Source organism: Orcinus orca, chromosome 1 (genome assembly GCF_937001465.1).
Source record: "Orcinus orca chromosome 1, mOrcOrc1.1, whole genome shotgun sequence".
Taxonomy (NCBI): Eukaryota; Metazoa; Chordata; class Mammalia; order Artiodactyla; family Delphinidae; genus Orcinus; species Orcinus orca.
In genome coordinates, this window is record NC_064559.1 from 107,235,711 (window position 1) to 107,247,933 (window position 12,223).

Below are 12,223 nucleotides of genomic sequence, written 5' to 3' on the forward strand. Positions count from 1 at the left end.
TTAACTGCTTCATTCTTGCTTCTTACTTCTTTTTATCTAGGAAAAGAATCAGCAAGTTAGACAAGACACGGTGTGCATTCAAGAGAGCATAAGTCAGGAGTTAGGTTAAATTGCCTAGTGAGCTCTTTCCTCTAATTAAGTTCTTTTAAGGTTAAAGGGGAACAGAAATGGGCAAACAGGAAAGGGGCAAAAGAGCTGTTTTCACCTTGAAACCTTGCCTGCTGTGCCTCAGCTGGGTTAGTCAATGTCCACCATTCACAGGTACAAAGCATAGCACAAGCAAAGGATCTATGTCAATAATGAGCGTCGTGTTCCAAGATGGAGCTGGGGCTTCTGCACCGGAAGCTGTGTCTCAATAGGGCCACAAGACCAGGTTGTGAGCGCTTTTAAATGTCAAACTGAGCGGAGAGCTTATCTGAAAGCAACAGGAAGCCCCTGGAGATTTATAGGCAAGAAATGAAGTAGAACAGAAGAGTGGGGCAAGCAAGTGACAACAGTGTCATCTCAGTAGGGAGAGAGGAAATGCTATGTGACCACAAAAATGTCTGTGAACATGCACTGGGGGTGGAAAGACCCCTGTACCCACCAAGAGCATTGGAGTGCAGTCACACTGGCACAAAGTCCAAATTTCCTAGCTTGGCATCCCCTTCATCATCTGGGCCCTCTGTGTTTCCAGACATCTCCACTTCTTCAGAAACCTCAGTTTCAGTGATGTGGCCCGTTCACCAGCCCACTAGCCAGAGGAGCTTGTGCCTTTCTTGATCATAGCTTCCCTGGCTTCTGGGCCCTGAATGTCTCCTTCTCTTCTACAGTGCTTGCTTGCCAGATGCCCTACAGTTAAGGCAAACGTAAGTGCTTGCTCTTGCTGCCACGATTCCTCTGCTCAACCGCCCCCTTTGCCTAAAATGTCCCCCTCCCCTTGCTACTGACTTTCAGCCCCCCTATTCTCAAGTTCCAGCCAAGTTGCCATCTAACCTGTCCTGCGTCCCCCTAGCCAAAACACCACTCCCTCCTTGTAATACCTAAAACTACCAATTTATGCCCCTCATCCACTCTTGTGAGGTCTTGAATTATAGCTGTTTGATCGTGCTACCAGTGTGGGAATTCTGCTAGTTTCTGAGGATGTCTGTTCCAATTATATATTCCATAACCGGGGAGATTACCGCAGGATGGGCTTGGGAACCCACTGGGTCCACTGTGAAGTAGTCCTGAGCTAAAACACCATTGATCACCCGACCTCCATAAACCCCTACTCTGACTGGCAGACCACAGTGATGTTTGGGGTCTCCTGGAATTAGTGTCAGTTCAGAGCCAGTGTCCAGTAGTCCTCAAAGAGCTGATTACCTCCTTTCCCCCAATGCACAGTTACTCTGGTAAAAGCCCATAGTCCCCTTTGGAGAAGGCTACGAGAGAGATTAACAGTATAAAGATTCGGCAGCAGGGAGGGATCCTTCCTCCAGGGCACTTAGCCTTCCCTCCGTTCAAGGGGAGCCAGGTCTTAAACTGGCTCAAGTGTGGGAATTGCTTCCTTTTGCCATCATAACTTGTAATTGCCTTTTGTTTGTGCGCAGCCATCATCCCGAGACCTAGCTGTGCTACTGGATGGTTTTACTACAAGTCCTGTTGCTAGGGATACTTCCAGAAGCTGAAGAACTGGTCTGATGCTAAGGTAAGAAATCTGGCCCTTGCTTGGAGAGGCTTCAGCAAGGGGTCACCCAAAGCTCCAGGTATCATTCAACTCAGAGCCAAGGGTCCTTCCTTGGCATCCTGAGAAGTAACCTGGCTGGTGCAATGGAGAGTAGAGGGTTATGTGCTCAACTCCTTTAATTGTGTAAGCATTGATGGAGCATGTGCTATAGGTCCAGACCCTGGATGGGCTGCAAAGACATGAGGATGAGCAAGGAACAGCCTGCCCTCAAGGAGTTCACTGTCAGGGAGAAAGACAGAAATACATAAATCCAAAGACGATGAGATGAGGAACTTACAGAAAGAACAACTGAATTGCTATACAAGATGTACCAGCAAGAGAGCCGTGTGTAGACAGCCTCAGAGCCACCTGACGGAGAGCGAAGCATTCCAGACAAATGCAAGGCCTCACTGTCTCCATAACCCAACGAATGTATTGGTTCTATTTCACTGAGGCTTTTCTAAGAGATACCCACATAGCCAGTCAGACTGAGTTACCTCAGAGTGTTGGGAGTCGTGCTGCTGTGTCTCTGAATTGTGGTTGTTAAACTGAAGTGACTGACCGGGAAGTTATGTGGGGAAATGAGGTGTGATCTGGGCCCAGAATGGCCTCAGAATCCCTGTAAATCAATAACTCAGAATGAGGAAGCACCTATCATGTGATAGCTACTGAGGATGCAAAGATCTTTTCTGGCCTTAAAAAGTGCAGAACTGGGCTTCCCTGGTGGCACAGTGGTTGAGAATCTGCCTGCCAATGCAGGGGACACAAGTTCGAGCCCTGGTCTGGGAAGATCCCACGTGCCGCGGAGCAACTAGGCCCGTGAGCCACAACTACTGAGCCTGCGCATCTGGAGCTTGTGCTCCATAACAAGAGAGGCCGCGACAGTGAGAGGCCCGCGCACCGTGATGAAGAGTGGCCCCCGCTCGCCGCAACTGGACAAAGCCCACGCACAGAAACGAAGACCCAACACGGCCAAAAATAACTAACTAAATAAAATAAAATAAAAAAAGTGCAGAACTGATGCAAGATTGTGACATTTAAACAAAAAATTGCAATGCAGTATGAGCATAAGCGACTTTCCCAAGATTACACCGAGAATAACCAGCAGAGCAAACCCAGGGAAGTTGGCCCCAATGCAATGCTTTCCTAAGCAGATGTGAATGATAGCAAAAAATAAAAAAAGAGCCAAACACAGAAAGGGCCTCCCGGATTCTGTCCACTGGAAGAAGAAAAAGCTCAGGGACAGCAGTGGACTTCTCCTCAGTTCTTGGGAAGCACCTTGGAGAAATCCTGGACAGATGTTTGTACTGCCTGTCCCTGGAGAGTCCAACACTAATCCTACCAAAACAAAGAAGAAGACATCTGGGGCGCTTTGGAATAATATAGACCTGAGTTTAAATCACGCTCTGCCACGCATTAGTTGCAGCTATACCTCGCTTTACCAGTTTTCTTCTGTAAAATGGGGATAACACTTTTATCCCATGGGGTTGTTGGGAGGATTCATGAAAAGAACTTGCAAAAAGCCTGTGGCACATGGTGGATGCTCAATTCAGGTTTTCAAGGCAAAAACGATCCACATGATTGATACCAAGCCTTAGCACAGTTAACCACTCCTGAACCAGAGTGCAGAGAAGGTGCCAGGAAGAACCAGAGAAATTGACACCATGGCTGCTGTGCTCCTTGGTTCCTAGCTGGCATCTTAGTTCACAAGATTCCTGGAGGTGATGGAGGTGGCAATTAAAACGACAGGAAGACCCAATCTTGGACCGAAGAGGCAGCGCTCTGAGTTCTAGCTGTGTGAACTGACAGGAAAGGGAAACATCATTTAAACAGATGGAGCCTGTTGCCTCTTCTGTCCCAGGAATCTTTTGTAACTGGTGCACTCACTACACATTGATTGGTAATCCAGCTTCCGTGCATCACAAATTTAAAAGTCAAATGAAATTACAGGTATATGGATGGACCTAGAGTCTGTCATACAGAGTGAAGTAAGTCAGAAGGAGAAAAACAAATACCGTATGCTAACACATATATATGGAATCTTAAAAAAAAAAAGAAAGGTTCTGAAGAACCTAGGGGCAGGACAGGAATAAAGACGCAGACGTAGAGAGTGGACTTGAGGACACAGGGAAGGGGAAGGGTAAGCTGGGACGAAGTGAGAGAGTGGCATTGATATATATACACTACCAAATGTAAAATAGATAGCTAGTGGGAAGCGGCCGCATAGCACAGGGAGATCAGCTCGGTGCTTTGTGACCACCTAGAGGCCTGGGATAGGGAGGGTGGGAGGGAGACTCAAGAGGGAGGAGATATGGTGATATATGTACATGTATAGCTGATTCACTTTGCTATACAGCAGAAACTAACACAACACTGTAAAGCAATTATACTCCAATAAAGATGTTAAAAAATAAAATTGAAATTAAAATTAAAAAAAGAAATTACGGGTGTAAAAACATTCTGGTATTATCAACTGGTTGGTAAATTATCATTAAGCAGCCACCACATCTAATCCTGAGCAAGTTCAAAGGCAAACATGAGAGTGGCAACCACAGCCAAAACCATGTTTTTATTAAATTAATTTGTGTTATTATGTAGGCAGATCCTGTAACACAACCCCAAAAGAGCATAAAGTATATATCTCTGTCTAGCTATAAAATGTGCATATATAAAATGATTTCTTTATTTGGGCAGTAAGTGTCTTGTTAGAGAACAGCACATTTTACAGTCAGTGGTTTCTTAGGTTTGTTGAAGTGCAGTATTATAATACATAATTATAATAATTCTATCCTCTTAACAACTCCCTTGTGTAGCCCTAATTATTTCCTCCATTTACAGATAAGGAAGAGAGGTGAAGTGACTTGTCAAGGTCACATACACTAAAAACAGGCAAGACCAGGACCCCAGGCACTTCCACTGACCCTAAAGCTCGTGCCCTTGCCTCGAGCTGCCTCCCCCTCTGAGGCCTGACACCTGTGACAGTTGTGTTTTCTCCCAAGGTGACAGGAAGTCTTCTGTGGGGCTTAGATCCTAAGGGGAGGTGGGGGCTGTGTGTGCCCATGCTGCCTGGTGCTCTAGGGTTCTGAAGTGAGGGCCGTGCTTTTATTTTTTTTCTAATCTTTATTGAAATACAGTTGATTTACAATGTTGTGTTAGTTTCAGGTGTACAGCAAAGTGATTCAGTTATACATATATATACATATATATATTCTTTTTTAGATTATTTTTTCTCATAAGTTATTACAAGATATTGAGCTCCCTGTGCTATACAGTAGGTCCTTGTTGGTTATCTATTTTACATATAGTAGTGTGTATATATTAATCCCAAGCTCCTAACTTATCCCTCCCCCACCCTTTCCCCTTTGGTAACCATAAGTATGTTTTCTAACTCTGTGAGTCTATCTCTGTTTTGTAAATAAGTTCATTTGTATCATTTTTTTAGATTCCACATACAAGAGATATCATATGATATTTGTCTTTGTCTGACTTACTTCGGTTAGTATGATAATCTCTAGGTCCACCTATGTTGCTGCAAATGGCACTATTTCATTTTTTACGGCTGAGTAATATTCCATTGTGTATACATACCACATCTTCTTTATCCATTCCTCTGTCGATGGATATTTAGGTTGTGGGCTGTGCTTTTAAACTTCACATCTCCTCCTTGCCCTCAGCTCGAGTGTCAGTCGTATGGAAACGGAGCCCACCTGGCATCTATCCTGAATTTAAAGGAAGCCAACACCATAGCAACGTACATAGGTGGCTGTCAAAGAAACAAGCCCATATGGATCTACCTGCATGACCTGCAGAAGGTAACCTCAGACTTGGCCCACAAATGGCCCCTTGGGAAAGCCAGATAGATAGCCCCTCTCTGGGAAACAGCCCCAGGCCTACTGACACACAACAGGTTTTCTTCAGTCACCTGCCTCCGATTGATAGAGGCCAAAGCTTCAAGGTTAGGGAGGAAACAATTTCCTCCACTTACAGACCTATCTAATTAAAGTTCTCCCACATCTTTGAACACAAAATTACCAGCTCTTCAGAGCCTTTACAAAGAAGTTTGTGGGGCTTCCCTGGTGGCGCAGTGGTTGAGAGTCTGCCTGCCGTTGCAGGGGACGCAGGTTCGTGCCCCGGTCCGGGAAGATCCCACATGCCACGGGGCGGCTGGGCCCGTGAGCCACGGCCGCTGAGCCTGTGCGTCCAGAGCCTGTGCTCCGCAACGGGAGAGGCCGCAACAGCGAGAGGCCCGCGTATTGCAAAAAAAAAAAAAAAAAAAAGTTTGTGTAAGTATGTATGGGTATATACAAATAAACACACACACACAGACCCATTAGGAGACCAAGCTTAGTTAAACCCCCATTAGATCTTGAGTTAAAGTTGGAAACTTTCAGCTAAGCTTTTTGCTAGATGCTATCATGTTTTTTATGTTATCCTAAACTTTCTTCACTGGTCCCTCATTTTACCCGCCTCAATACCTCATAGTAAGAAATGACATGTGAGGTTGCTGAGGTCTCTATGTGGGATCTGCAGTTTACAGATTCTTTGTGGGGCTTCTATGTTAACCCAAAAAAACACAAAGAATACAAGGAGAAAAACCCCAGACTTTCCGTTTCTTTCTTTTCTTCTTTTTTTTTTTTTTTTTGCGGTACGTGGGCCTCTCACTGTTGTGGCCTCTCCCGTTGCGGAGCACAGGCTCCGGACGCGCAGGCTCAGCAGCCATGGCTCACGGGCCCAGCAGCTCGGCGGCATGTGGGATCTTCCCGGACCGGGGCACGAACCCGTGTCTGCTGCATTGTCAGGCAGACTCTCAACCACTGCGCCACCAGGGAAGCTCGACTTTCTGTTTCTTGGTAAACTTTGCCATAGATGTTACATATATTTTATACAATGAATTTTACATTTTTATATATTCACATTACTATCAATCAGAGCTCTCTCATTCAGAGATAGGATAAATAGTTACATCAATTTCTACCAGATTTTTTTTGTAATTTAATTTTTTTACCTTCATGACTGAGGCTAATAAACAGTCTAACAAATTGTGCGATGTCTCTAGTTATCAAAGAAATGCAAATTAGAATAACAATATAATTTGACATCAGATTATTAGACTTTTGCTTTGTCTTAATGAGTAATATTTTTAAGGATAAGGAGAAATTTCCCAGTAAATGAGGATGTAAATTCCTACAACTGAACTGTTTTTGGAAAGCAGTTTGGCAATAAATATCAATAACCTCAAAATATTCATGCCCTTTGGCCATTAATTCTACTTCTGGGATGCTAGCTTTAAAGAATAATTTTAAGTACAGAAACAGCTTTGCAAATAAAGTGGTTCATAGCAGTATTCTTAGCAATAATTATAAATTGGAAACAATGTAAACATCAATCAATAAGAGAATTAATAAGGTAAATTATGGTGCATTCTTACCATTAAAAAATGTTTGGGGGCTTCCCTGGTGGCGCAGTGGTTGAGAGTCCGCCTGCCGATGCAGGGGACATGGGTTCGTGCCCCGGTCCGGGAAGATCCCACATGCCGCGGAGCGGCTGGGCCTGTGAGCCATGGCCGCTGAGCCTGCGCGTCCGGAGCCTGTGCTCCGCAACGGGAGAGGCCACAACAGTGAGAGGCCCGCGTACCGCAAAAAAAAAAAAAAAAAATGTTTGGAATGCAAGATGCTACAAAATTGAATATATATTTTAAAGGCCACCACATTTTTCAGTATATAAAACTATTGTCATAGACAAAAATGGTTGCACCAAAAGTAAATATAGTAAAAGATTAGTAATGTTTTCCTCCTAGAGATTAAACAGAGTGACTTTCTTATTTTCCCGTCTTTACACATTTCTGTGCTTTCCCAGTTTTTACAATGAGAACCATGTTTTACATGGGTCTGGGCTGTGAGCAGGTGGGCAGGCTGATGTGTACATGTCTCCCGTCTCCTGTCATTTGCAGGGGCAACAGTGGACGTGGCTCGATGGGGCCACGTATATTTACAGAGCTCTGTCTGGCAAGTCCGTGGGTGGGAACAAGTACTATGCTGAGATGAACGCCATGAACAGTAAGTTCTATTGCATCTCTTGCCAAATCGCAGCTCCTTCCCTTTCCCATTAAGAGCAAAGATGCACATTGACGCCTCTTTGCTCCATTTCACACCAGCAACTCTTTTTTCCTACAAGGCAATGGCCTTGTCGCAGACATTATTTACCGACCATTTTACAATCTTTGCCATATCACCGTACCAGCGGTTCAGTTATCAATATATTCTTTAAATCCACTCACTTTTTTCTTTCTTTTCTTTTGATTTTTAATAACTCATTTTTAAATTGAAGCATAGTTGATTTACAATGCTGTGTTAATTACTCCTGTGCAGCAAAGTAATTACATTCACTTTTCTTCTTAAATATGTTTATCTTAAAATTCTGTTACATACCATGAGGGGGAAATATGTCACATTTGGGGAAAACCAGGCTACAGGGAGCAAATATATGTGACTCCTTTCTGGCTTCTTTATAGTTAGGGTTCCGCATGAGCCCTGGAAACCTCGCCTTTGCCTGGGTTATTTCCTCATTTGTTTCTCTGAGGATGCAGTGCCTGGAACCTCAGCTGCAGGCTGCACACAATCTCTGCAGCCTCATTTCTCTTGCCTGCCTTCATTCTTTGCTTTTGTTTTGTTTTTTTTTAAGTCTTTGCTTTTTTAATGCTAATAAGCTAGGGTTTTCAGCCTTGGTACAAATGACATTTGGGGGTGGACAATGCTTTGTCTTGGGGCCTGTCTTCTGCATTGTAGGTTGAGCATACCCTAGTCACTAACCAGCAGATGCCAGTAGCATCCACACAGACACAGGTTGTTACAACAAAAAGTGTCTTCAGACTTTGCTAAATGTCCCCTAGGGGGACAAAATCACTCCTATTTGAGAACCACAGCTAATAAGTGATATGAAAAGAAAACAGAATGTCAAAGATCAAAAGCACACTTGATATGAAAGAGAATATCCCAGTGGATTTAAAAAGTCATCACAGTGTCACTAAGACTCCCCCACTAGCCAGGGGGTGGGTCAGGGACACAGCCCGGACTGAGGACTCAGATACTGGGGATCAGGTGGAAAGGGAAGTGGAACAGGGTTTACTGTTGTCTGAGGAATAAAGCTTATATGCACAAAAGAGTGAGAAAACTTTCTGACAGCAAAGGATGAATGATGGCCATGTGGAGACAACCTCTGAGGCAGAGCTCTAGATAAACCCTCAGGGGTAAGTGGGTCATATCACAGACCAAGGAAGGACTTTCCACAGTCTTTCAGAGACTACAGCTGCTGCTGTTAAAGTAATAATTCATCTCAGATGGAAGGAACACACCAAGACCAATAGGTAGAAGCTACCAAAATGTGGATTTCTATCCAAACTAAGGAAAAATATTTTGAACAATCAGCCCTGTCCAAAAACATAATGGGCTACCCCAGGAAGTAGTGAGAAACCCATCACTAGAGTGAACCAAGCAAAAGTGGACATTGTAGTTGTTGTTGTAGTTGCAGCATTAAAAGTGTTAAAAGAGGTTCACAGCACATGAGAGTCAACTGAGCAACATTTTAAAAATATGAATTCCAGGGATTGCTTCAGACCGACAACATGAGAATCTCTAGGGCTGGATGCCCGACCGAGCTTCAGGGAAGCAATGGACCAGATGCCTCCCAAAGTCCCTCCCATGATCCTAAGATTTCACTTGGACAAAGTTCTCAGACAAACATCTTTCCCCTGTCAGTCCGTGTTTACATCAGCAAATTTCCCAACGACGAAGTTTCCTGTGTGGGGCTCAGAAGACAGACGTCCACCTGAGAATGCCAGGCCATTGGACGCTACCCTTCCCTTTCGCCCAGCGCAGCTCTCCACTCTCAGAATACAGGCTCTCATGGCAGAAAAGTACAAGGAATGAAGCAAGGATTAGAAACTGGTGAAGGTAGAATGCAAAAGGACATTCCCTCAGCCTCGTCAATGTCACTTTGTATTTGTATAACAGATTTAGCCTCACCAACTCAGTGGCTAAATTGTTTTTCTAAGATTCACAAGGTTCTTTTAGGCCTCACACTCACATCCTGTGTGTGTGCCTGTCTGTGTGACTGCCCTTGTTCCTTTTTTCTATCTATTTAGAAAGACTCTGACCCTCTGGAAAATTGTATTTCATGGTGCCTCCTGACTTATCTACTGGTCCACCTTGAGATATTAAATAATGATAACTAGGGTTCTATAACTGAAAAATAAATTTCATATTCAATATAGTTTAGGTCAAAACCCTGGGCTTGGGGCTTCGCTGGTGGCGCAGTGGTTGAGAGTCCGCCTGCCGATGCAGGGGACACGGGTTCGTGCCCCGGTCCGGGAAGATCCCACATACCATGGAGCGGCTGGGCCCGTGAGCCATGGCCGCTGAGCCTGCGCATCCGGAGCCTGTGCTCTGCAACGGGAGAGGCCACAACAGTGAGAGGCCTGCGTACTGCAAAAGAAAAGAAAACAAAAACAACGCTGGGCTCTGCATTCTGAATGCCTGGGGTTAGGAGTCCAGCTCCTGCTCTCAGCTGTGTGACCTTGACCAGATTTTTTAATTCTCTGTGCCTCAGATGCCACTCTGTAAAGGGGAAAAAATACTACTACTAATCATCGTAATATATGTCAAGCGCTTATCACGGTGCAAACTTGGCTCGTGGTTCTCGTGGCCTGGAGGGGACAGTGCATCCCTGCACTTGCCCCTCTGGTGTTGAGGAATGGAAGAAGAGAGTGAAAAGAGACATGTCCCTAAATTAGTGCCCACAGGGGAGCTTGCTAACCCTTGGTTGTGTGATGCCTCATGCCGTGTTCTCTTTGCCCCGCACCATGACAGTGCCCAGGATGCTTGTCTCTCCATCTCATTTACACTCTGTGGCCCCGCTGTGGGGCCCATGGCTGCAATAATGAGCGGGACCCATCCTCTATACCTCTTGAGAACCAGGCACATGAGGGGGCGTGCCTCACCCCGCCTTGTCTGGCTGTGCCCCCATGCCCTCTCTCTCAGGGCTCTCATCCCAGCGACCTGACACACACTGGTACTGGTGTCAGGGCCAGATCTGCAAGTCAGAGCCAGGCAGACATCCAGCTGGGGAACAACTCATCATTCTATGGCAGACGCCCCAGAATGACAAGTGATTCTGTGGAGCTTGGTTTCTGGAAGGGAAATAATTGGACCTCTCTTCAAAAATACTTCAGTCCTTCAAAAGTCCTTCCTCTCAGTCCTTCTTTATATATCAGTGGCCAGATGGGACATGGCTGGCTTCAGCAGCTTCCAATTCTTTGAACTTCAGATGGGATCTTTGTAGCTCCTCCGCTGTGGACGTCAGGAAAGATCACCGTCTGTTCCTTACAGCATCCTGTTTCAAACATGAAAGAGCCTCTTGTTTTCAGTTGGTTTATGTCAAGCCCTGCCTTCCCTCAAAAGCAGTGCTGGTGTAGAGTGTCTGCAATTGTGTGACATTTAAATTATTTTTCTTTCTTTCTTTCCATTAGTACCTGTTTTAGTCAGGACTCTCCGGAGAAATGGAAGAAATAGAAGGGAGAGAGAGAGAAAGATTGATTTATCTTAAGGAATTGGTTCATGTGATGGTGGGGCTGGCAAATCTGAGGTGCACAGAGCAGGTCAGCAGGCTGGACGTTCCTGTGAGTTGATACTGCAGTCTTGAGGCTGAGGGTAGCCTGAAGGCAGAATTCCTCCCTCTTTTCCGTGGACCTCAGTCTTTTCTCTTAAGGCCTTCACTGATTGGATGGTTACTACATTATGGAGGGTAATCCGCTTTACACAAAGTCTGCTGATTTAAATGCTCATCACATCTAAAAAGAAAAATACCTTCACAGCAAAACGTAGACCGGTGTTTGACCAAAAACTGGGCACCACATCCTAGCCAAGCTGACCAGTAAAAGTATGTACCTTATCCATGGGTCCAAGCAAAACACCCCGAGGTCACTGATAAGCTCAATACACAATCAGACAGATTTAAAGGTCTGTTTATTTTCTTATAGATTTTTTGACTTTCCAACACTTCCTATGCAAGTACCAACCATAAAGAAAGAATCAAGATCCTGCCAGCCCTTGCTCAAGCCCCTTTCCTCTTCCTTCTCTGCCATGCTGGCGATCTGATCGCTGTCTCGGAGAGTATACAGAGCAGCTAAGACTGATAAGGGCCTTACTGCACTGACATTTTTAAGCTCAGGGACAGGGACATCAACATTGGTATGACAGTATCTTCTAGCTCTAAATGTTCACCCCATAACCCCTTTCCATGGTACTCTCTTCCCCACCTCTAGCTGCCCTCAGCAGACGAGGGGTATGCATCTCCCACCGATGAAAGAGCCAGGTCTTTGGCCATCCGGGAGAAAGAAACTCAGGAAAGAGTCTCTAGCCCTCTTCTGCTTCTGCATCCCTCTGCCCTCTCTCTATTGCCCTCATTCTCCTCAGCCACCTGCTTATTGTTCCATTTGCCATGGGGAACACTTACCAGCAGAGTCTCTACTAGGGTGATGTG

At 45.1% G+C, this 12,223-nt stretch overlaps 1 protein-coding gene across 1 annotated transcript; it reads left to right on the forward strand.

Annotated features, from left to right (window-relative positions):
• Positions 1–318: 318 nt before the first annotated feature.
• Positions 319–9,612, forward strand: REG4 (regenerating family member 4). Its single transcript, XM_049711597.1, is given in 5 exon segments — positions 319–376; positions 1,572–1,669; positions 5,362–5,499; positions 7,638–7,743; positions 9,557–9,612. Coding segments are annotated over 5 exon segments (456 nt in total).
• Positions 9,613–12,223: the final 2,611 nt, after the last annotated feature.